We start from the raw sequence: 26,962 nt of genomic DNA on the forward strand, positions 1-26,962 counted from the left end.
TCTATTACAGTAATTAAGTGCTACCTGAGGACATCAATAGGTTAAAAAAATATACTAGTCATGAAAATGTTATTTGTGGACCACAAACCATAAGTCTTATTAAAGAAAACTGAAACACACGCATTAATGGTCAAGTTAATATCCCTGTACATTCCAAGTATTTGAATTTCCTGAACTATGTTCACCGGACCCATAGAACAATTTCCTGCTCTTTGAATGCCTTAATATAGTTTCTTGTAGTCACCAAAGCACTCAAAAAATCCTCTGCTACACAAACACACACAAAATACAGTCCTTTCTAAACTCTGTGACTGATTTTGTTTGTCTTCTCAAGTACCTGATTTTATTGAGGATATCAATTCCAGATTGCTCCAAAAGGACATTTTTCACAAAAGTGCGTGGGATGGAAATCTTCTCAGTGCTAGCTTCAATCAGATCTTCACGGATATGAGCTTTCTTCATTACATTTGGGCAAAGATTTTCTGCTGCATCCACCATGGATTCAAGAAGAGTCTGCAGCACAGTAAGCAAAAGCTAACAATGTCAGGTACGGAGACTTCGATTAGTCATAGATCACACCATTATTCTGTTACATAGCGCTATGATACTTTTAGACTAGTGATTTTTACATTTTTTCTTCCTATACTCTAAACCATTTTGCTATCCAGCTTTTATAAACCATATATAAATCCAGCTCTGACTGGAATGTACAAAGATTCCTCACTACATAGAAAGACAAAATCATTAAGATTGGAAGAGATCTCTAAGATCCCCAATCCAGTCACCAGCCTACCCCCACCATGCCCACTGCCCAAGGAGGCCCTCAGTGCCACATCCACACATTCCTTGAACACCTCCAGGAACGGTGACTCCACCACCTCCCTGGGTAGCCCATCAGCTCAGAACATGCTGAGCCCAAAATATGCTCAGAATCTAAGCATATTTTGGGCCACAACACTAATGAAGAGCATTTCCAGCCCTTGTGGCCATATCCATACAGAAGATGAAGAACTTCAGCAGTAATTGAACTAAGTAAAACACTAATAAGAACTACTGATATATTAATTCTTTTTGTAAAGCAGTGTCTAGTCACTCCTGAAAACCACAGTGCAGCAGAATGGAACTGAGGACAAATAGTTCAAGCACTCATTCTGTCCTTATGAAACAATCTTCTCTTGCTTAAGCACCACTTGTCTTGCCTACAGGTTTCTCTTTAAATTTGGCTGACTGAATAAACCATCTCTGGGTTCTGTATGTCAACAGTGACACCATCAGGAGAACAGAAATGCAAGAGTGATGCTACAATTTCTCCTTTGACCAAACACAACTCACACTAAGATGGTGCTTGTCCTTATACTACTTCTCCCTTCACTTCTCTTCCATTCTTACAGATAAAAGCACCTTACATGAAAAGTTCTTCTTGACTTCAATCAGTTTCCAAACACGCTTTTCCAGAACAAATCTGTCTGCTTAATGTGGAAGCCAAAAATTAAAACTCCATTTACAGCATATACAATGTTTTTTACTCCTCGATATTAAGAAATAACAGTACTTATGAGAGCTCCCTTATCTAGCTTCCACATAATGCTCCAAATTGGCCTAAATAAATAAATAAATAAAAATCCTAATCCAAATTCAACATTTTCTGCACCACATAAAGCTCTTAGCATCACCATATGGTTTAAAAGAAAACCTTTTAGCCTCGATTGTAAAATTAATACAAATAGGCATTATTTTATAGAAAGTGCATTATGACCTTAAAAGTTTTTTGTAAGGCACTTCAACTTTGCTGTAGAAGTCATAAGAATAAATGAAAATAGCTTAGAACGGTAGTGCTAAAGTGCCTTTTGCTGTAAATGCGTAAAAGCAAACAGAAGACACATCAAGTCAATCTTAAGCAATATATAACACTCCAAATACTAAAAAGTATTTATTCTCCTTCTTTAAGACTCTCCAAAATGTGCGGGACTTATTCAAGTGTGTGAGCTGTATGCAAAGGGCAGACCTCTTAACATCTGTCCCAGTAACAGCCTGGAATCTACAGTGGGAAGAATTCTGTGGCTAGATCACTTTCACGTCCACAGAAATTGAAGATGTGAAAGAGAATCTTCGCCTTATTTCATACAGTGGAGAAAATGGGAAAAAATGCTAAACATTCAGCACCATTTTCCTTCTCATTAACTTTTTAATTTATAAAAAGCAATTAGTAATGTGGTATTATTACTGTTCTTCATTACATTCCCACTGACTAAAGTATTTGCATATTGATTCAACTGAACAGTTCAATCTGCACTTTTGGATTCTTCCATAATCTAAATAAAGCAAAACACAGGCAGGTAGCTTAGTCAAACAAAAGTTGATTTGAATTGTCTCAGAGCCTTGTTTTTAAATTCATTAACTTCCAGAAGATCCCATTAGTTCCTCAAACTGCCCCAACCCATCTTCTTGTTGGACAGATGCCTTTGCACACTCTGTATAAATGGCTTCTTATTTATTACATGGTAAGATGTAACATAACTGAACATAGAGGTTACTGCTAAAGTGCTGCCTGAACCCACAGTTAGGAGTATTTATGATCAATTATGTCTATTTCAAGAACTGAGGTTTGATGGAGGCCTGTGAAAGGATTTCCCATGAAGCTGCCTGTAGAAGTGGGGCACTTTCAATACACATGAGTTATCCAAGTCCAACAGTTTAAGTGGAAATTCTGCACCAGGTTCGAAGTAGTCACTGGGATAAAAGTTCTGGAATGGAATCTACAGAAAAGCAGCTTCCATTCCAGCGGAATACCTTAAATAGAGAGTACTTCTCTCCATGGCATAAGAATTTCTAGGGTGCTCTAGAGACACCTTTATTTAAAGGCCCAAGGAGCAATCAACAACTCTTCCCCTCTTAGAAGATTCCCAAAAGAGATACATGGTGCCAATGTTTTTCTCATAGAATCATAGACTGGCTTGGGTTGGAAAGGACCTCAAGCATCATCGAGTTCCAAACCACTCACTGCACAAGCAGGTCTGCCAGCTTCTAGGTCAAGTACTAGATCAACTTTCGTCACGATAAACTCCATTTGATATAAACACAATACACTCCTTCTGCTATTGCAAGCACTAAAGCCATTTTTTCATTCCGACTAGGCAAGTAGCCAGGTAAGTTGTAAGAAAATAATAAGGAAAAGATAACTTGTGCACAAATGTACTGAGAAGTTAAAAAAGCAACTATATCTGTGTGGCATATTTGCATTTTTAAATATCAGAAGAAGACCTCAGACATTAATTATTCCTGCACATGAGAGATGATAAAACAGCCACCCACAGACCTTAAGCTGTTCATCCACAACCCTTGTGACTTCTCCAGCCATGGATTCAAGCGTCTCTTGGATTGGATTGGAGAGTGAACCGTTTGCTCCTGCCCAAGCAGCTCCACCTAGGTGGTACAGGTTTGGTAAAAGCTGTAAGACAAAAAGAGTATCTTCAGAAAGCAGGTTCTTTGCTACCTGTCTTCAAATCTAAACACACAGGAGGAAACCTCACTGCAAAACTGAAGTATTCATAAATATTACCTGAAGCAGACCATTTAAAGAAAATACAAGCTTGTGGCACAATGTTACCATAACCCCAAAAAGGAGAAGGCTGCAATCACACACTGAACTGCTCTCTCAGTATTATCAGTTTGTTGAGAACGGCTTACCGTTTTGGAGTTCTTGGCATCTCGCATAAGCCTTTCTGCAGATTTAACATCTTCCTGTACAGCATCCACACCACAGTTTCTTAAAGAGTTGAGATGATCTTGCACTTTAACACATATTCTGTCAATCATCTACTTGAACAAAGGAAAGAAAAAAAGACACAACATTAGGATGCTGCTCAAATGCAAATTGAATTCAGTCCAGGTAGCAAATCAATACTATCATGATGGGATTTGCAGTGAAAATATAAAGATCTGGAAATGCACAATCAGTGCACAGAGGCTTATCAGTGCTGTAGAAACAAAGCACTGTAACTTGTACAGACACACCCAGATGCCAGAAAAATATCATTTGTCATTAAAAAAATACATTATTTAGCATATTTTTCCCCACAGTTACCTGTGGGATAACTACAAATAACAAAGAAGTTACCCATTTTAGGCTTTGTTTTGCTTTTCAGAGCAGCTTTAATGCCAAAATTCTTGTTTCATATAAACAAGATGGTCAGTGAATTGTTAAGAAGTTCAGGCACTCAAAGAAAGCTCTGACACAATCCATTCAACAAACATCAATAGAGATTTCACCTACCTAAGCAAAACACTATTGTGTAGGCTTTGGGAGGGTTCTTTCACAATGTAAATATTCCTAGTTGCAGGGAAACTAGGAATGCCAAAGCAAAAGCTTCCATCAGATCTTTCACAGTGGGATAAAACGAACTTCATCTGCACTGATATCACATTTCATTCCACATACTGCAAGGCTGAGGCAGATGGTTTATCTGTATCCTTACAAGAGCCACAGAATGGCTGACATATTGTCAGCTTTGATTAAGAAAGACACAGTAGAGGCATACAATAGCTAAAAGCATTTATTGGCCTGCATCGTATTCAGTAGAATTATCTATTTGACATTTCAAAGCAACATCTGAGTGCATGTGTTATCAACGTATCAAGCCTCGAGTTCTAACATCTTATATCATTATTAATGATAACTGAAATAATTTCACAGCATGCTCCTTTTCTGCTCCACATGACTCCTCCTCTTGAAAGGATTTTGGGTGGTTTTTTGTAAAAGGACAAAAAGCTAATTAATTATCAGAGAGTAGAAAGTCTCACTGGGACAGCTGGGCTGAAAAATATATATATACACTCTGGGAATAATAATGTATTTCCACAATACTAGCTACAGGATCTCTTCCAGCTCTCTTTTAAAACTGTTTTTGAAATCCATTCCTACAATGTACAATTTAATATAGAAATGAGTGTTTTTCTCTACTTTTGAAACAGCAGTAAATTTCATTTACTGAAGCTTGATATGCATGTGATTGTTGGAAGAAAGGCACAACTAAAACCTCCAGCATATAAAAAGAAATAAACTTAATTCATACAGAAATTATTAACATGGGATAAAAGGTGGCATTGGAACAGATAAATGCATAAAGTAAAATGATGCTGCTCTTGCAGCTTTTAGTGCCCATGCATCTCCAAGTACCAATTTCTCTGTTGAGAGGCTATCGTATAATTTCAGCCTGCAAATAAAATTTTGTCCCATTAACTTTTAACGATGCAGGTAGAAAAAAGCTACTTGGAATTTAAATTCACCAAAAAAATGCAGACAACACAGAAATGTTACTGACTCAGCTAAAGAGCGTAATAAATATTCCCTTCCTATTTGCTGGAGTCTTCTATTTGAATGAGAACACAACTAGTGCAAACATGCAAATAAATTTAAAACAAAGGCTGTGACAAGTTTTATTTTGTTTACGTCACTTTGCTTTTATGGTGTACTGGAGCTGAAAACAGCCCTGAGAAGTACTGGTAAGAAACACACTAGAACAGAGAGAATGGTGAGAACCACAGAAAATTCTGCTAGTTCTTTCAAGAGAAGAGAAAAACAGAAACAAAAAAACCCACACAAAAGACCATGTCATGTTTCAGCAAACTTGGGTAGCAAAGCTTCCCAGCTTCTAGCAGTATTTTGGACCATATCAGGTCACCTTTTCAGTCATCCACAATTTAAAGTGTGGATGACTTCCATGTTCCATTGCTCCCTACATCTATGTAAAGCCTCCCAAGATGCTTGAAATTCTGAATGTCTAAGGTAGATGATGACTTTCCCTCTGGTGGTATCAAAGGGCATGTTTACATGGTAGCTCAGTGCTATGTAGAGATACTGGGACTCAGACACTGGAAGTGACATAGCCTTATGATGATACTAGTCACACTGACAAGAGCTGGCTGGAAGGGTTAGACTTCTGAGCACAACTTAACTAAGTGCTCTTGGTTCCAACAGCAGTTTACTCAGAGATAGCCAGGGTCTTTCTTACTGTTTTTAAGACCTACCTCTTCCAAAAAATTGTTTTTCTTCCAAAAATAGCACCACTGATTTTTCTTATTTCCCACAAGGCATGTTCTGCTTTAAGCTATTCCGATGGAAGAGCAAGACAGTTCTGTCTCCAAACAGATTTTAAGATCAGAGAAGTACTGGTTCCTACAAAGTACTCACCTGCTGAGTGGTACTAGTAACAATGCCTTGCTGCAATCGGTATGCTTGCTCCTGTAGGTACTTTCTGGTCTCATGATTACGAAGCAAGTAGTTTTCTATCTAAAAAAACAAAGCTAGATTAGGAAACTGATTTGCCACTCTACGCTGTTATTTGCTTTCAATATTGCCACTGTATCTAACAGTAAAAATTGCTTCAGTATAATTCTGTTTGTTATCTGCAAACCTTATTCTGTGTGTCTCAGTGCTGGATAATCACATTGGCAAGTACCCATTCAGTCAGTAGCAAAATATCAATAAAAACTGCTTTTGCCAATGTTTTTTGAGTTATTAATCTCTTTGGAGAATTTAATAACTTTTGATTACAAAAGGAGTAGCTGCAGGTCTTAGAAATACCTAAAGGGAATCCATCCTTAAAGTACTGTTGTAGAGACCATGACAAGAAAGCTAATTCTCTTAGATTCAGTTGTCTCACTGCAAAAAGGTGGATTTCAGAGAAGACAAGTTATCTAAAAGTACATAACTGATGCAGGAGCCTCAGTTCAAAAGCTCCATTGAGCTAACCAGCCCACAAGTGCTACTCAGAAAAAACTCATTTCTACCCAAGGTTGTTGGACACGGCCCACTGCAACTTTCACCAGTGGTTACCACCTAGCCTCAGTCAGCTTAATAGAACAGGAACATAGAATAAGACATGGAATAATCCCCTAACTTGGCATTGTCAAACTTAGTCAAGTCCAAAATCTTACTAGTAAACTGCTTAAAGTCCAGAAACCTCTTAACCTTTATCAGCAGGCAAGAACTGGAACCTTCTGACCATGTCCCTTAATTACGCCCTCAATAATAAAGCAGGGTTTATCCAGTTCATCCACAGTGTAAGTAAAGCATGCTGTAGAGATACTGGTCCATCTGGTGCTGGGCCAGGGCCAGGAGCACTCTCGTATTGCAGCGCACTGAAGCTTGTAGGCCCTTCTGAGATGCCAACAAGCCAGTTGAGATGCCCCTTCATGGTGTCCCAGAGCACAGTATGTGCGGTGTTCCTGCATGCATAGAATTAGTAACCTCCACAGCACTACTTCAGAAACTTTCACCTTTTTTTGGGGGGTGGGGGGTGGGGGGAAGAGAATATTGTATAAATTGATATTGTATAAACAGAGCTTGAACAACACAAGTTTAAACAAACTGAGGGCAAGTATTAACAACTTTGAAACTAATAAAAGTACTCTTTGAATATAAAGCCCAATTAGCATACAGAATTAATGATATTTTTTCAGAGATGCATTTATCATTTCAGATATGAAACTATCTACAATTACATTAAACAAGATGTAAGAAACCTCCTGCATGATCCAGATTTTTTAAAGCAAAATTTAGATTGTTTACACGTATCAAAGAAAAAGGAGCTAACTACCAGCACTTTTCCCTTTGAGAATATCTTTAATGAACATTTCTTTACTAATAAGGATTATAGCTATTGCTTTTTAATCATAACTCTCTGTAATATCTATTCATATGGATTCCGTGATCCTGCTCTGGTGGAAGGAAAACTACTCATTAAAGACTCATGAAGCATGTGTTTTCCAACAGAGCAGAAGGCTTACTTGGAGCTTGAAAAATTTACTGTATTAAAACTCATCTGGGAGTTGTATAGCCCATGCAAGTGGAACAGTTACAGATACTATCAAACACCATCTACATCCAAAAGAACATGGTGCAGTTGTTCGTTTATGGCAACACAATGTGTTAACTTTATATATATGATATAAAACACAGGCAGTAAATGTTTTTATTCTCCCCCAAATTCAAGAGCACTCTTTGTCTTGTATGGTGCTGATTGCACTTTTTATGCCACAGGAAAAAAATGCCTAGAACTTTTCAATACAACACCAGTGCATTCCACCACTCAATGGTGAAGAGTGAGCAAAGCCTCAAAATGGTGGTAAGGTAACACTTTGCTATAGAAAGGGAAAGGGGAACTTCACAGAAACCAAGACAAAGGGTAACTGTACATTTAAAAGTGCAGGGAAAGGGGGAATTGCAGACACTTAGTCAAAACAAAGGCAGATGGAACGAGTGAGCAATACATAAGAAAAACCTGCTCGGAGACCTCTGACAAGAAGGATTAGATCCCCCCCCCCCGGGCAAGATGATGCCGACATGGAGAACAATAACAGCAGATAACACCAAGAAGAAACACGAAGAATTTCACCCAAAACATCGCCAAGGGTCGCGGGGAATGGGTCAGGGGAATGAAGAATGGGTCGCGGGAACGGCCATAGGAATTAATGGAATATGTATATTCACAACTGAGAGAGGAGACTATTGATTATGTATTAGCTTAACCTATATCTGTAACACACTTTTCTCTTTACGGTGTGCAAGTTTGGAGGAGCTATCCCCCTTGCACCCGGTGCTGTGCAACGCTGGAATAAACATACCTGCTTTATAACCCATCTCTGGATTATAGAGTTTGATTCCGCAAGTCAATGGAATAGGAATCTTTACATGCTCTTGCATTACTCAATTATCATATATATGCCCATGCAGATCAAACATTCAATGAAACTAGCCAAGAAGTATTATTCAGTCATGTACAAAATCACAGTCACTTTAAAAGAAAAAAGATTTTTAATTGGCTTTATTTCTGTAAGTGGTTGGTATGGGCAATACCTTTTGCAGTGCCTCTTCCGTTTTCTCAGGGTTTGTTTTGAGTGCTTGGGAAGCATCATTCATAGGTATAGGCATGAATCTCAAAGTATAATTTCTAAAGATAAATTAAAAAACATATACATATATTAGTAAAACAATCATATTACTGTATCTCTTAATATTGTGTATAAATTAGAAGGCAGAGAGAAGATGTATCTAGCCCATCTGTAGAAGGTACTGAGGCAGTCTTTAAGTTTTTAAGTGGAATAACTGGAGGGGCAAGCACGTTTCTTCTTACTGCTTATGCTTTGAGGTAGAGATTTCAAAAAACACAAAATGCAGTTAAATGACCAACACCCACAAGGTAGGATTACCTTTTCTTATATCAAATCAGAACAGAGTAGCAGTGCCTACCAACAATTCTATCTGATCTAAACCTAAATGGAAATGTTCAGTAACAGATAAGACAGTGACCAAGATAATAGGTTTTGAAAATTCAGTATTTAATAGCTTCCTATGTTTATAACTATTTGAAGACACTTGCTGAATTATTAATAAAAGCTGACAAAACAAGTGTGGCTTCTCCACACTGATCTATGCAAACAATTACTCCCTCCATTTTGCTTATTTGTTTGCAAAATATTTCCACAGCTACATCCATCTGCTGCAATACAAGAATAGAGACAGAGTTTTATCTCAAGTCAAAATTGTATTTAAACTCTAAGAACATAACTTGGCTAGCATTACACAGTTAAATTTAAAACATTATATGCAGTAGTATCACCACGTGCCTTTAGACTCCCATAAAAGGGTGAAAAAGAGCATAAAGTTCTTAAAAACCAGCAAAGAAATAATTCTGCCTATTTTCAATTAGCCTTCTTTTTCTGCAAACATCTCTCCCTCCTCCTTCAGCTGTCTGCAAACATCCTGCTAACCATCTGTTTCTATTCCATTCAGAGCTCTATAAATATATTCAGAGTCCTCTATTTATGAGCACCTTAAAGTTGACAGTTTCAGCTGAGCCTGATTCATAGACTTCACCAGAACCAACCCTCAGCAAATGCACTAATTCAAACAGTAGATCACAGAACAGGATCATAGAACACACCAAGGTGGAAGAGACCCACGGGGATCACCAAGCTCAGCTTCTGGCTCCACACAGGAACACCCAAATTCAAACCCTATATCTGAGAGAGGTGTCCAAACACCACTTGAACCCCAGCCCTGGGCAACCGGTTCCATGCCCACCGCCCTCTGGTGCAGACCCTGTCCCTCACCCCCAGCTGCCCCTCCCCTGCCACAGCTCCATGCCATTCTCTTGGTCCTGTCACTGACACAAAGAGCAAAGCTTAGCGCTACCCCTCCGCTCCCTGTGAGGAGATGCAGCTGCCATGAGGCCTCCCCTCAGCCTCTTGAAGTATTTTGGGGGTAAGACCATGTGCATTCAATTCATCTTCAGCATTTATGGTGTTCAGACCAGTCCCCCATGCTGTCTGCCCCAGCAGGACCATGCCCGGTATTACAGCAGGGCAGGTGTCTGCCTGCAGCCCGTGACGTGGATATCTTAATTACTGTGAAACTCCAGTATTCTTTCATTTCCTATTACACACGAAGCATAACTGTCTGAAGGACGGTGCTCTTTTTAACTGTCTATCCTATTGATTTCTCATTGATACAATCCAATATTTTACACTGCATGCCTGTGCAAGACTTCCATTTCTCTTCCCCATTGTGAACACAGTGTATGGCATCAGCAGTAGTCATTTGCATGTGCCAGCAAGACAGCAGCTGTGTTGTACTTCACTGCTTGCCTAGGTTAGCCCACAGCAAATGTCAAGAGAGGCAATTACAGAACTGATGGCCTGACTACTACCTGGCAGGTGGGGTATTTATTTAGTTAAAAAGAAACAATGGTAGATTTCCAAGGATCTCTGCAGCTGTTTGACATTTAATACATCACATTAATTGAAATCTATAATTGCTAGCTCTCATGCCAGTAATTATATGCTAAATTCAATTTGTCAAAGGCTTAGTGCTCTGTCCATCTCCCTCTTCTACTGCAAGGAGGGAAATGAAAGACAAGGAGATTTCGTGGAGTTGCAGTCAGAAAGGTAGAAAGGCCCCATAACAGGTTTCCTTTGGACAGACAGTGATATACTGGAATGCTAGCATTTGAAGGAAAGCTGGGAGGATGAGGGAAGAAAACATCATTTTTGATAAGAACAAAAACCAAAACAACACACACAGCACACTCCCAGGCATCTTCAGTGTATTGCACCGTATTTTGAGCAACAGTTCTTTCCTGTGGAATATTTACAGTTTTATTTTTATGTATACATAGAACATACAGTGGAGGATATTTTGAATATAGCTTTAAGATGGATTGTTTAAAGGCTAAGCCTTTTTAGTCAGCATTGACAGTCAAGATTAAATTTCTGTTGCTTGTGACTCAGGTTGGGTTATTATGAATGATTTTAATAATTTTAAAATGTCAGAGAAGATGTAAAGTGACCTCAGCTTCCAAGCTAAATAAATGAGAAGACACCTCAACAAAGTGCAGTGTCACAAAATTAGATGCAACTCTTTTTTTGCAGGTTTTTTTCTTGCCTACATTACTTCCTTTTGCCTTAGGACTTCTTTCTTTTTTATTTACTTATCCACACATCAGAACAGAAAAGTTGATACTAACAAGTAAATATGTATACATTCTTTTCTACTAGACTTTCTCACAAATATGCATGCTATTGCTTTCTGAAAGACAAGTGCCTGCAAGCTGACAAATAATCTTTGCAGATTATTATTCACTATTATCAGTGAAATCAAGATTATTTGCTTAATTATACACAACATACATAATTTTCCCCATCGGTGCAATCAAATTTGTTTTGAAACAAAGTATACGAATGACAGCGGTTTCATAAGCCAAGTAACTGTATAAGTTCTTCATAGTTAGGACTAAGGGTGAAGACACTCCCCATATTAGTTACACAGTTTTTCAAGTCACAAGAAATTGTCCAGAAATTAGCAGTAATATATTAGCATCACCATCTAAAGAGACCATTTGTTCCTGTCTGAGGGATTAATGATGTGAAAGAACTGCAACTGCTGCTGAATTTAAATCTGTAATTTTTCCCTCTTAAGTAATAAACACATATTAAAAATATATGATGGAGATAAAAGTCATTTATCACCTATAATGGTAACTGCTGCAACTGAGTGAGCTCAGGGAAGCAACAGACACTACAGACACAACAGACAACAGAGACTACAGTGAACAAGTGTGGTTCTTGCAATCACTGTCATTAGTTTCAACTTGCTTGGGGAAAGATAAAGTCAGACCACAAAGGCATGCTTCAGTACTTTTCTGTTATATACAGCTTCTCTCATTGGGAAGAATGGAGTTCAGGCATGCTATCAAAATAAGGCTACAGAAAAAGGAAAATATGCTGAAATGCAGAAATTTAATGTCTAGGGCAGAACTCAATGGACTTAATGCTGACAGCAGAGTATTCATGAAAAGAGGCCCAGAGTTTTTTCCCCATTTTTTGGAAGGATGTGAAATCACAAATTTTCCTTTAGACTAAGCACCCCAATACTTAAAATTGAGATCATTCAGCATCTTCAAATGATATTGACTGCAGTGAACTGCAGCTGCTCCTATCAATCAGATCTAAGTGCTTAGCCTCCTTCTTCATTGGTCATTCAGTCGCTTGAGAACTTACTTTTCCAGCGCCACAGCTATGTCCTGGAAGCCCTGAGCAGTGATGTTATTCTTGTCCCATATTACAGTTCTGAGAGGAAAAAACAAACAAGTATTTCATGCAATCCAAATTAATCCAAACTGAAGTTATGCATATTGAAATAACAGTTTTATGTCCAAAGCTGCAGTGGTTAAAACAGTATAAAACCGGCTTTATTAGAAGCTTAATGTGACTGAAGTGAGGGACAAAGAGATTACAAAACTGAGATCCTCTTTCTTCCAAGAGGACTCTGTGCTGTATTTTCTATTAGTAATATTTGGATATAAATTTTCTAAGATGCTGTTAATAGAAAGATTTGAATATCAGCAAACCAAACAGACTTCATTGCATGTCCAAGAAAACTGCAGTAAACAAACAACAACAAAAAATCATGCTGATTGGGTGCTCAAAATTTTCAGGCTACTTTACATTCAATTCTATGCCTGGTCATTGTACAGTTCCTACAGTTACACATGCAACCTAACTAACTGCCCATATATGCCATTAGGTTAGGTGCATAAATTGAAGCTCTTTTGAATATACAATTGTGATAAGAGTGATAAAGTCTCCCCCTGCCTCCTCCCCTAGTTTAGGCCACTCAAGCAGGCTGCCTGGCAATTTGTGAACACATGTTCAAAGATCTCATTAGCAGTCAGAAGAGACAGTCATGCAGATAAATCTGGCTTGTGCAAAAGCACTAGTTGTAGCTGTTCTTGAAAAAAAAGGAAAAAGAACAACAGATTTCTGGTGTTCAGGAAAAACAATTGTAGATGCAGGATTTCACAGGTAGTTAACACACTTCTGCTATTGCAGAATAACTCCTTTATCCCTTTGTTTCTTAGAAGATGGAAGGATGGAGGCAAGGAAGAGAAGAAGGTAAATTCCATAAATACCACTGCATTATCCAGTTTGTTATCACACCACAGTCAGCTCTGACAGTCAGTATGCTGTATCATACTATCAGTCTGCAACCCTGAGTGCCCTCAAGGTTTTACTTCTTCAGGGACCAGTGGTCATTTCAGGTTAATACATTCCCGACACATTAGTCACCTCTCCATTGTGTCCTTAACATTCTGAAAATAGCAAAGCAAACTTTTTTTTTTCTTTAGTTATTTTTGTATTTGAGCAGAACAGCCAGGACTGCTCTGGGGTATTTGTCCTCCACAAAACAAACATTTAGAGGCCAATCACAAAGTGGTCTCTTCATATACACAATACACCATGAAAGGTTCATTTGGGGAGGCTGATAAGAGGGGGTGTGATTACTGATTTTCCTGAAGATGGTGGCGCATTTAGAGGTTCTTACTCCAGATTCTTGTTGGTTGAAGGTTTACTGCTTACTAATTGCTTTCAGGATAGAAAAAATGTGATACTCTGAAGCAGTCAGTGCTAGCCATGTCCTAAAAACAGTGAAGCTGGCAGGTGGATGTATATACAGAGAAGATGGTAGCATATTTAGAAGCTTTTACTCCAAATTCATGTTGGTTGAAGGTTTACTGCTTACTAATTGCTTTCAAGATAGAAAAAATGTGATACTCTGAAGCCATCAGTGCCAGCCATATCTTAAATAGGATATGGCAGGTGGATGAATATGCAGAGAAGAGATGCCAAGGTCCATCGGTGGGAAAGGAGGGATGGCCCATGCTGTTACTCATTCTAAATTCCACATGTTCCTCATTCTCCTACAAAGTAATTCTACAGAAGGCAAGGGATTTTCTTATTTCCCTTACAAGTATCACAATTTTCTATGTTAGGAAGGCCTCCAATAGAAAAGAGTGTAGAACAGATTGGCTAAGCACTGAAAGAGGTTTCCCAGAGAAGTCACTGAAGATCTTTGAAGCCTGCCTAGAGAAGGCTCTGAGAAACCCAGCACTAAAGTTGGCCCTGCTTTGAGAAGGAGGCCAGATTAGATGACATCCAGAGCTCCATACCAACTTAATCTCTCAGGCTTACAGGAAATTTAGATCTGCCTTGTTGTAACTGAAAGATACCATCTCTTCAATGGTATAACAGAAAGGACTGTATCTACTCCTATGCATTCTTCTGTCAAAACCACACTTTTCTCCCCTGATTCTGAAGTGGATGAGTAAATCCAATACTGTACCTACTACTAAACCATGAAAGCATGGGATCTAATCAAATGTAACTTTGATCCAGTTCCAGTTCTGGATATGTTTTTGTAGAGAGAATCTCCACCTTTTCTTCTTCCATTTTTTGTGACATTTTCCAAATGGAGACTCTATTACATGTCTTTCCCTAGAGTCATCCTGGAGAGAAACAGCTTAAGAATAAGCCAGCAACTTCAGTATTATTAAACTACTTTATCTTTTACTGTAAATATGTTCCCCTTACCTGAGCTTTGTGTTTATCTGTAGAGCTTTTGCCAGCATCTTTGCTCCCATATCACCCATGGCATTTCCACTAATATCCACTTTTGTAAGAGATGTATTGCTGCCCAAAGCATTAATAATGATGGTGACCTCAGTCTTCAGCTTGGAATCTGCGAGGGACAATGACTGCAGGGGCTGTGGAGCACAGAAAAGGCACAGATAACAGCAACTGATAAAGCATGCACATCCACAAAAAAATGTCCCCAAATTCTTGGAAATGACACTGAGTAAAGAATGATTTCCATGTCTGCTGTACCTGCTGGAACGTATGGTAAAGTAGAAGTTAGCAACTTACTGCACAGGTGTCAAAGACACACACGGATTAATTTGCAATAACCTGAAAAAAGCATTAAGAAGCAACAACTCTTATTTTCTGTGTCCTGCTAAGTCCACCATTATGTCTTGTGCACGATTACAACTGCTAAAATTGTAATTTGTCTTTGCTGATGTATGATAACTCCCCAAAACACTTTCCCTTGCTCAAGCATTACCTTATACAGAGAAGTTTATTGCCACTACATACCTACTTCAGCATTTATCAAGAGGATGAATTTTAGTTGCCTAAAACGACAAAATCAGCACCTTACGAGGATGAGTTGTGGCACTAAATTAGATGCCTAAGGCTTAGATTAATGTAAATTAACCATCTAAACTACAGATGCACACCTCCCAGGATTCAGGGTGCTTGCATGGTACCTGCTATACAATGGGACTCTTGCTTCCAATACACTGTTGGATTACAGTGATAACCAAAAAGCTTTCAACAATAAGGAAGGCATTTCTAAGTGAGGAAATACATAAAAATTTGGAGGCGCAGCAGGTTTATAATTAAAAAGTCTAAGAGTAACACAAGCCACATGCTGGTTTTATTTTATATTGAAGATATTAAATTACTATGTTAATGCCCATAATTGGTCTATGTTCCCCTGTTTTACTACATTACATACCCTAAAGAACATTAACATCCTATTAGAAAGGTATTTTAGAGTTTTTGGCACATATTTAAGAAGACTTCCTATGAAAGATTCACGGAAAAGCAATAGCACACAGCACTCAGACACAGAAAATGCATTAAGTCTGTGAAAGAGAAGTTTTTTCTGCTTCTCAAATGTTGCTTTAGAAAGGGCCATTCCAGTAACTTTGCTGCAAGTGCTCACTCCCACACATCAGATTTTCTACAATGCAAATACCTTCTCTCAGGAAAGGATTTTTCACTCTACTTATTCCAACACTCTTATGAAACAGTATACGGTCTGGAAAGACTTTACTCTTTGGCAAGGGCTCATTTGTACATCATTATTATTACACAAGAAGAGCACTTAAATAACCATTAAAAAAAATAGCCTGCTATATTGGCAGTGTCTGTAAAGCGGGTGAGTTGCTAATTTTCTTGCATAGCTACTCTTATCATTTACTGAATGAGCAAGGATAAAAACCTCTGGACTGATTTAGTGCCCTAAACGCAAACCACAGTCAGAACATAACTGTGATTTAAATCAAAGGCTGCTCATGAAACTATCTGACCACCACATGAAAGAAAAAAAAAACCCACAGCCCTACAGACATTCATAAAATCCCTTCAAAGGCCAATTCTTCAACAATGAACAGAAAACTGAATATATTCAGCACTGTAATACTTTTTCTCACCCATGCAGAACTGACTACCCACTCTGAGTAACACTACACCCCGTACCTGTAGCCTACAAGCAGTTTTTGCAAGAGAAAAAGAAAGTGCACAGTAATGACACAGCTTTAAATATCTCTTGCTCTTCTAATAAGAAAGCATTATCATAGACTGTATAGTACAGCATCTAGTTAAATAGAGAAATAGATAATAATAAAAATGAAACAGAAAACCAAAGCCCAGAAACTTCAATATTACATTCCCGTATAAACACCTGGGAAATTTTGCTGTTTATGTTACTAGCACTGTTTTTAAGTTGTGTAGAATTACATTTGTGTCTAATTGTATTTTCCAGTCATAAACCCAAGCTATTGATTACGTAAATCATTTTAATCATTACTCATATTAAAACAGCAATGGGTCTATTTTAAGCATGGATAAATACATGAAGAAGCATTACAAACTCATTTTGGATTATAGCCTCTCATTTCAGCTTTCCACCGTTCTCTGACTGCAGCAGCCAACAGGCAATATACACTAGGCAATGTGTGCTCTGGGAAGCACCATACTCTGCTCTCTTTGATTCCATTGTAATTTTTAATGACCTGTGGCAGTAAATGCACAGGAATGGTAGAGCAAGGACCACTTCTTTCCGGATTCAAAGCTGAACCAATATAGCTAGAAGCTTAAAATCATTTTGTAAGCATTGTACTGTTCCTGAGTGGAGTGAGAGTCATACTAGGCAGCGATTTGCAATATATGCTTTTCCCACAGTGCTACACTGGTCTCATCCTCAATTATTTGCCAGCTAGGAGATATTTTAGATTGATTTTAGCATCAGATGATACCAAATGAAACAAGATGCCTTCACTGATGAAGAGACAAGAGACAAGAAAGCGGAGAGACAAAAGGCAGGGTAATAGCAATAGGATCACATGCTGTATCCCAAAGGTTAATGCAGGACAAAGAAAAAACTATTGGAGGGCTGCCCTGAAAGTAATGCCTCCTATTTTATTATGTTGGCCCATGATAGCAGAGGTGGATGATGGCATTATGGCAGTAGAGGTTGAACTTTCCCACCAACATCCAATTACATTGTCACTGACAGATGGCAGCAGAGAAATCTGACAGAATGGAAGCGTGTATGGAGGGAAGGTGTGTGATATAATTCCTCCCTGTGGAAGAAATGGCACCCACTGACATTCATTGGCACTTGCTGAATGTTTATGGAGACCAAACACTGGATACGAGCAAAGTGAACGTGGAACTGCATGGACAAACATTTCTGCAGCAACACCACTGCCATAGCAGCTGTGAAACAGTGGGTCACATCCACTAGCATGGATTTTTAAGAACACAGTGCACAGGCTCTTGTTTATTGCTGATGAAAATACACAGCTAATGGTGATGGGCTGTGTTAAAAAAGTGTGTTACATCGCTAAGAATTTGGTCTATCAATAGCATTAATGTGCTCTTTGTTGCTGTTGTAGTTTCCATGGAAATAAATCGAAGGCATTACTTTTAGAGCAACGTATCTAATATATGTTTCTGGTGGATTAACTCAGTGTAACATTTTGAAAGCAGAATGAAAATAAAAAGCATGTTTGCCTACGTTAGCTCAGCAAAGACATTCTGAGAAGGAATTACAGGAGCCTGATTGTGGAAAAAGCAGGAAATGAAAAAGTGGCTTGTGTTGCTCAGAAAATGCAAAGAAAAGGAGCACAAAAGCCTAAAGCTGATGATGCAAGAGAGGGAGAACTGTGAGAATCATACATCCAAAATGTAACACCTACTTTTTATATATCCTGGAGGCTTCAAAATTGGAATGAAGTTTTACTTTTGTGCACACATATTATGAACAGGATTGGCATATAAATAGTAAGAAAAAAAATGCACATTTGAAAGACAGTTTCTGTGCTGAAAGGAGGCAATGTGAGTTGAAGGGGTATTTTAAAATATAGCGTATGTGGGAAGAAATGTTCACCTGCAACAAAGCAAATTGATGAAATTGAAAAAAAACAAAATATGTAAATTATATTTGCTTATGACTCATCTGATTTGGCACAACAGTTTTAAAGGGTAGCTGCAAAAGAAAGACATCAAGGCCCTGGAATGTGTTCAGAGAAGGGCAACAAAGCTGGTGAGGGATCTGGAGCACAGGCCTTTTGAGGAACAGCTGAGTAGACTGGGATTGCTGTGGTGAGGTGGGGGTCAGCCCCCTCTCCCATATAACTATCAGTAGGACTAAAGGGAATGGCTTCAAGCTGTGCCAGGGGAGATTCAGACTGGACGTTAGAAAATACTACTTCTCTGAAAGAGTGGTCAGGCAGTGGAGTGGGGCTGCCCAGGGTGGTGTTGGAGTTGGATCCTGGAGGTGTTCAAGAAGCATTCAGATGTTGTACTGACGGATGTGGTTTAGTGAGAAATAGTGGTGACAGGTGAACAGTTGGACTGGATGAACTTCTTTGAGGTCTTTTCCAACCTTGGAGATTCTATGATTCTATGAATGATTTAACACAGGATTCAAGGCAGAATAGAGAAAAGTACAGAGAGAAGAAGGAGACGATGGAAGGAGACATTGGGAACCCTCATAAAAAATGTTCCACTGAACTGAACAGTAGGTGAAAATATGAAAGCAGTGTGAAATGTGAACTTGGAAGTGGGACAATAAAGACAACACAATTATCAGGTGTTAAGAGAGCTTGACTCTACAGTCAGCTGTTTTTGGAGAATGAGGAAAGCAGAGGAGCTTGCATGTTATTTGCAAGGGGCAAGAAGGAGAAAGAAAGGACTAAGAATGATCAGTAAAATTTGACAGGCATGAGAGTGGTCAGGGAATAGCATGTATTATTAAGTAAAATAAGTATATAAAATAAAATAATACTACTATTGAAGGAATATCAGCACCCAGAGAACACTAACACTGTAATATCCCATCAGGACATGAAACTTTTGAAAACTTGAGTCTACATGGCTGTATAACTTAAATCTAAAGCAATTTAGATTTAAACACATCTAGTTATTTGGAATGAGTTGCTTTTCAACAAGCACAGATCCTAAGAAGTGTGTACCCACCCTTTACACATAATTCAAGTTACTGAGGGCAAAAAAACCAAAATGCTGGATGTATTTGTTTAGGATCTTGATCAAACTTTACACAGCAAGTTAACATAACAAAGGAAAAATATTAGAAATAGGCTCTGAAGGTACAAATACACATGATGGTATTAGGCAGAAAGATACTCACTGAATCCTCGTCTTGAATCATCTGAACTAAATTATCAAGTACTGGAGTGAGATTTCTGAGGGAAGAAAAGTTAGGAAGATGATGAAATCAGCAGCTTCTTCTCATTACTCATTGCGTTATTTAAAAGAAAAAAAAAGCCTTACTTGGATTTCATGTTGTTAAAGTTTTTGCCTAATGCCAAGTGCCTTATTGATCGGTTTTTACTAAGCCAGACTACAAGGGTTGAGAGGTCAGATTCTAGGCCTGTAAAGAATCAGATCAGATTAGGAATTAAAACACTTCTTCACAGAAGTCCCAGAAAGGGACCAATTATTAAAGCTAAATTCAATCAAACAATCACATCAGTGTACTATTTCAAACTGTTCTAGAGAAGTTTCTCTTCTTCTATTTATATATCTTTTTCATCACTGTTTTTCATGAAAATAAATGCATCCTTCTAAAAGAAACCTTTTAGATCTCTATCCTAATCAGCCACTGAAGGCATCTTTCAGACAGACAGAAAGAGAAATTTCCCCTATCTACAGTCCAGTCACTCAAGAAAGTTCCTTGCACTGTGAGGCAACTGTGAGCTGTGTAGCATCAAGCTCTCAAAGCATGCAGATGCAGAGGTTAACATAACAGGCTATGAATAACATGATTTGAAACAACAGCCAAGCTTTATTCCACTACTAAGAAAAATAATTTGTTCTACTACTATTGTATTCCCAACCTATTTGTAGATTTGAAAAGTCCATTAGTTAGATTACTAACAACTAGAATCTAGATCCATGGAATAACTTTGAAGTCAAATATCTTTATATAGCTATAACAATTGATCTCTTTATATAAGTTGACTCAGTAACTCCTAAAGCTTTCCACCTGCCTTTCTGGCTTTTCAGCTGTACTGGGAATCTGAACTAATTCTGCATTTGGCTGTCAGAGAAGCCAGCACAGCTAGGTGAGTTCTCCTGTTACACACGTGTACAATTTGAATTTGCAGAATGAAAAGCCAGTTGGTATTCCCAGCTAGGAAACACAGGGTCTACAAACCACCTATAGTCTAAGACTTCCAGATAATCAAGCTCTGATCTGAAGCTGGTTGACTACTTGCTCCAAATTTTATTCTCTTACTTCACTGTCACAGCTTCACTCAATTTCTGGTCCTCCGACTTTCACTACACTTTCATTTCCCATTTAGCTTTTCATTCTCTCTTATTTAAGCCCACTTCAAACAAAATCCCATTAATATGACACTTGCTGCCTTCAGTTTATTCTGTCGTGTTATACCCATTTCAAACAAAACAAACTTCTGAAGGTAGAGTTATTCTATTATTATTTCTGCTACACTTCAGAGCAATGACACTTTCTGACCTGTGGCTTTTCCATAAGAAATATAGTCAGTAATCACAAATCAAGTATAACCATCCTTGAATTCTATTTTGAGCTGAAAGAAAAGACACATCTCATTTCTGGGACCTGCATGGTCCTCCATTCCTGCTCTGTATACTTACCATTATCTGAAATATCTAGGCTGGTGATATTGCGTATTTCTGCTATGCATCCTTCCAAGACTTGCGCACCTCCCGATCTTAACTAGAGACAAAACATCAACCATTTTTGCAAACTAGTTACGGTTTTAAGATCACATGAAAGAGCAATAGAAGCGAAGGTACTACCAGCAGCAAAAACAGCAGCAATAGAAACCAAAGACATAAAAATGACTACACACACATTCCTACTATTCTCATTCCCATCCTTCATTCTCACTTTTTACACACAAGTAAGAAAAAGGACTCTACTTCCTTACTACTTTGCGGTTACACAGGGAATGATGTAAGTGGCGTAGACAAAAAGAATCCCTTAGCACTTGTGCTAGGCTGTGACTGCAAGTCTTTGGTGCAGCTTTCCATGTGAAAGGGCCAGGATATTTCAGGTTTCCAATAAGAAAAAAAGCTTGTCTAGTATACAAGCATGCCCCACTGTAATTCTTGAATTCCATTACAGTCAAGTCTTACAGCTGGCATCTTGCAAGCTTTGTGTTATAACAAGCACAGTGACAGGATGCCCAGTTAAAAAACAAGAAGCCAAATCATGATCAATGAAATAATGTTTTCCTATTATAGAAAAGAACGTTAAAATAATGCAATTACAAAATAGTCACAAAACACCACAAACAAACAAAAAAAGTCATTAATCTATCTTATCTCTTAGCTTTGAATTAGGGATAAGAGAGGAAAAACAGCAACAAAAATGCCTATTTGGAAACTATAATTACATTATTAATCTGAAATAAGAAATGGAAAAGAATTTTCAAGATTTAGAAGGAAATATTGAAGCGGCCTGAGAGAAAACGTCAACAATAAGAATCAAAGATATGAAAACTTAAACATTTAGTTAGTAATGCTACTGGATTAAATAACAAAACTTTCTTTTCTCCAAATAAGTAAAAAGCATTTTCTTATTTCAGAATACACTGTGCGATCACCAGCAAGAAAAACAAAAGAAGCAAAAGTTTTTACTAAAATTCAAGTTTTGCAAAACATTTCCCAATTTCACTATATCAAAAGAAAAGAAAAAAGCCAGGCTTTTTCAGACATAAAGCAGCCATTTCACCTCATAAAAAATGAGTCATATTTGACTTCATTCTCTCACTTGTCCAAACATCCTGAATCAACCCATTGACAGTTTTGTGAACAGTCTTTTTAACCACACTATAAATGAGGCAACCACAAATATGTTCTAGAAGTATTTTTCAATGAGGACTTGATTTGGTGGTTTTCTTTCAGAAACTTGAAGATCTGTGATTGGTTGACAAACAGTTCAATAACTTGGCCTGAGCATTTTAAGAACAGTGGTGGTTAGAGACAGCATATAAATGATAAGTCGCACCTAGAAGCGTAAGATACAGAACATAAGATGCCCCTCTTTATCTGCATGAAACAAAGCCTATTTAGACCTATTAGTCCTATCCTCTCTAGAAGCAGTCACGCTGGAAATCTGTATTTGAGCCAAAACTGGTGCAGATTTAACTCAGTGTTGTTTCTCTAAGAACATCTGTAATTCTTGCTGGCTGTATGAATGCCAGAATCATTCAGTTTCGCTCTGCAATTCTCCCAGGGTCGCCTACTACGAGACAACCATTTCACACAGACTGCCACATCAATTACTGGAAAATATACAGAACTGGCAGATTATACGTGGTCTTGTCAAAGTTAAAAACTACATTCACTGTGTTACAATTTGTTTTCCGCTGTAGCCAAAACTCAAGCGTGCCCTAGAAGTTATACACTTCACCATAAGGAAATGAAGATTTAGTTCAATAAAAATATTCTAATATTTGTACTAAAATGCCAATGTTAAAAATTACTTTTCATGACAAGAATAGGTTTGTTCATAGATAAAAAGGTAAACACATGGAAGAGATTGGTTATTTGTATGGTAATTGGTATGATACATGTTCTATACTCATAAAAAGTATACACATATACTTCAAGTGTTTAAGCAGACAACTTTTTGCAAGCAATTTTGGGTCTTGTACCGACAACACTGTATCAACAATATCAAATACACAAATGTTTATTGTGCACAAATGTTGATATCTATTTAACCTGAAGGTGATGATAACTACTTGACCTTTAGGATCAATTTTTATTGCAACTGTAGTAAAGTCACATACATAAAAGCAGAGGCTATATGTCAATGCAGATTGTGATAGTGAAAACAACTCTGCAACATCTATATGATATATGAGACTACATATAAAAGCTTTTGTATAGAAATTGTAGAACAAGCCCTTCAGCAATCAAAAAAGCCAAGTGTGTTCAAAACTAGGAGGTATATGGGATGGAGAAACAAAGCTGTCTATTGATTTATAAATTAAGGTAAAGCATGGAGGGTACTTACACAGTGACCAAGCTAAGGGAAGCAGAAGGGAAAAGAGTGAAATACATCAGTGCTGAGCAGGTAAAAATAAAAATGTAACTTTCATAGTAAATAAAAATAAAAATAAAACAAGCAAGCAATATAAAATGATTAAGCTTGGAGTTAATATATCAGAAAATTATGGGAGCAAATTAAAAGTGGTGGGAGAGGGAAGGAACTGAGATTTTTCCTTCCAGAGTTGATAACAGCTTTCCTATCACAGGAAAGTGGGCAAAGCTGGAGCATCAGCTTTCTGCCCTCCTGACAGCATGTGCTTGCAGGAGCTGGAAGATAGGCAGGGCACAAATTCCAAGCTCCCCACTGTTCTGTGGTAGTAGGGTGCAGCTCCCAGCAGAGCAGAGGCCTTGCAGTAGTGGGCAAGTATTTCCAGCTCCTGGCACAGCAATTCCCTGCTGGAAGCAGAATTTCTTATTTCCAAAGCATGTGAGAATGGATAAAGCTCAGTGATATGAAAAAAAAAAAATAAATAAACATCGAGGGAAAGATCTAAGGAAGCACTATCAGTTTGGGGGGACCTGCTATAGATTATTTCCCCTGTGTACGACCCCATTTGTCTCTGGAAACAGTTGCCTCTCCTTCGTAAACGCTGAAGCAACCAGACCATGGATGGCAATGCAATAGCTCACATACAGCACAACTCTTTCCTTTCTACCATGACTGATTTTGTTTTGGGGTCCAATGCAACTAATGACTCATGGAGGTTATCTATGAATGGCATTCAGTTCCAGACCTTATGTTTTCACCCCTGCTTGGGTTACATGCTAATTTATACTTTCATTACTTAAGTGTGTTTTATTTATTTAAGGTTATGAATACAGGGCTTCATTTTTGTTACTTTAATCACTTTTCCTGTCTCCTTCTGAAAGAAAAATTGCCATCCTTCTGATCTATCTGCTCAGAAGTCAGAATCACATATAACTAACTTGAAAGCTTTTCTATTTGATATTTATTTGTAGTGCCCCTCAAAGTAAAACCATTTTGTAAAAAGTATAAAATATCAAAACAAGCTACGAAATACATTCACAAAGATTTGGTAGCTTTTTTTCTTTCTAAGGAAATCAATGCACATTCCAAAAGCAATCAACCATGAACTTAACAATTACTGCACCTCGCCATGTTCATCAAATTGCATGCTTCCAATTTAAAGGGAAACCATTACACCTGAAGGGCACTTGCGGAACAGCTGCTACACAGATGATGGACTTAAAAAGATCTGCCCAGCAAGTAAGAGGCTTTCTTTGCAGCTTAAAAAGGAAAGCCTTGGAAGGCTGGATCTTTGTTTTAGGTAAACATGCTCCTCAGTTCTCTATGTAACTTTGCCTCATTAGTTCCTAGGATTTTGGCTGATTTCTTGTCAGAATCTGTAGCCATACAGGTATCATCCTGCAAGAGTGTGGACAATACTCAGAAACAAAATGCACAGCAAAGCACAGAGAAGCAAGAAGCAGCAAATCAAGGTTCCCTTTCTTTTTCTTTTTTTCTGGTTTATTATTGTAATATTTATAATCATTTGCACAATGCTTTTCAAGTTAATGGCACACTTCCATCATTTCTTACAGAAGTTCCCTATTGGCCTGAATCAGTTAATTACGTACAGAAGCAGAATTTATCCCAAGATTTAAGTAAACCTGCAGGAGAGGATGCCTGCCTCCATTTTGAAGGAAGACATTCAAACTGCACCTTCAGGGTCTGCAGCTTCCTGGGACCCATTCTAATGCAGACACCTTGGGAAATCCTGCCTCAGTATGCCCTACAATTAGAGCACTAGAAAGCAGAAGCTGCCAAGCAGTGAACAGCACCAGCATGCTACCTCAGCATCTACAGTTGCTACTGCAAGGAGCTTGATGACACCATGATGCTGCAGGTATCCCAAAACCCTGTACTCCTCATTTACAGCACAGATACACATAGACAATTATTTTGCCATGACTTGATTTCTATCTCATGGCTTCTGGTTAGAGGTAGAATGATTAGCCCAGTGGAGCATAAGAACTCCATATCCCAATTCCATATTGTTGCATCTTTTGAACATATCCTGAAAAATCATCCTTACCTCACAGTTACTGAGATCTAAAGACACCTCCTTCAGATTGTGATTGCAAGCCAGGCCTAATAAAAGTGCTCTGAAAAAGATCAATATTAGAACCATTTAAAAATTTTTTTAATGGCAGCTTTACAACAGCATAATCAGTAATTACTGGTTAATACGCCTAATAGCACAAAGAACCATTTCAAAACAAAACCACACCAACTGAGCAGTTACATCTTAAAAGACAATGCAGTACAAACCTGCTGTGCCATACTAAGAACACCCCAGCAGCGTCAAAAACTTCAGGGATGAAATCCAAATAAGCAAACAGTAAAACTAATTCTACGTCAGCATTTAATAAGATTAATCAGAGAGAGTTTTTCATCAATATTTGCTTTAAAGAAGAATCAAATGATTACAAAAGGCATGTTGTATTTACAACCATATGTGGTCTCTATATTTAAAGCCTTACAGAAATTTATTTCCACATACAAAAATTAGTATTAATATCGTGTTTGTATTAACACTGCCAAATCAACAAGTACAACAGTATTCATCTTATAGAAGGAGCAAATATAACCAATGTGTACCTCCCAGTATCTTCAGAATAGGCATTGCTTTGAATTAGTTATCAAACAGAGAAACAGAAAGACTTCCTTCCTAAGCTTCATTTCAGCCTAACAGAATTCCAGTGACCCATGCATGGCGGTAAAGAAAAACAACGATTTCGCTGAGCTGTTTGCCTAAACTTGCTATGCAAGCATTGTGTAGAAGCCGTGCTTAGAATGCATGTGCCTCAAGAATATTTTTCATTTAAGTCTATTGTACCTGCTCTGCAGATACAAATGATAATCAGCCCTTTGCTGTTATTTAAAACAAATATAGTTCTTTACTTCCTAATCCATTCAAATACAGACTTTGAGAAAACTGTGTAAGCTCTGCAAGTTTTTAGAAACTTTTAGATCATCCTCAACTTCGTCCTTCCCAAATACGATTTTATGCAATGTTTGTCTGATAGCTTTACAAGTAACTTCCTTAATATTTTGAAGCAGTATAAAAAACTCAGGGCATTCATAAAAAGGACACACTAAAACCAACCAAAAAACCTAGAGAGAGAGAGAGAGAGAGAGAGACTGCTGCAATTTCACATACAACCCTCTTCAGAGGAAGAAAAA

At 38.0% G+C, this 26,962-nt stretch overlaps 1 protein-coding gene across 7 annotated transcripts in view; it reads right to left on the minus strand.

Annotated features, from left to right (window-relative positions):
- CARMIL1 (capping protein regulator and myosin 1 linker 1) overlaps positions 1-26,962 on the minus strand; it is a 159,321-nt gene that overhangs the window by 36,837 nt on the left and 95,522 nt on the right. For 4 of the 7 annotated variants that reach the window (XM_015855140.1, XM_015855139.2, XM_015855142.2 and 1 more), the window contains 12 exons: positions 25,812-25,881; positions 23,720-23,731; positions 21,328-21,409; positions 19,981-20,080; positions 19,838-19,892; positions 14,929-15,101; positions 12,559-12,627; positions 8,858-8,951; positions 6,191-6,289; positions 3,688-3,816; positions 3,317-3,448; positions 338-513 (listed from right to left, as the gene is read on the minus strand). In XM_015855140.1, coding sequence (XP_015710626.1) covers positions 338-513; positions 3,317-3,448; positions 3,688-3,816; positions 6,191-6,289; positions 8,858-8,951; positions 12,559-12,627; positions 14,929-15,101; positions 19,838-19,892; positions 19,981-20,080; positions 21,328-21,409; positions 23,720-23,731; positions 25,812-25,881 — 1,191 coding nt within the window. The remainder of the gene's footprint in view (positions 1-337; positions 514-3,316; positions 3,449-3,687; positions 3,817-6,190; positions 6,290-8,857; positions 8,952-12,558; positions 12,628-14,928; positions 15,102-19,837; positions 19,893-19,980; positions 20,081-21,327; positions 21,410-23,719; positions 23,732-25,811; positions 25,882-26,962) is intronic. The other 3 variants (XM_015855143.2, XM_015855141.2, XM_015855145.2) reach the window with 1 other exon arrangement.

Source organism: Coturnix japonica, chromosome 2 (genome assembly GCF_001577835.2).
Source record: "Coturnix japonica isolate 7356 chromosome 2, Coturnix japonica 2.1, whole genome shotgun sequence".
Lineage (NCBI taxonomy): Eukaryota > Metazoa > Chordata > Aves > Galliformes > Phasianidae > Coturnix > Coturnix japonica.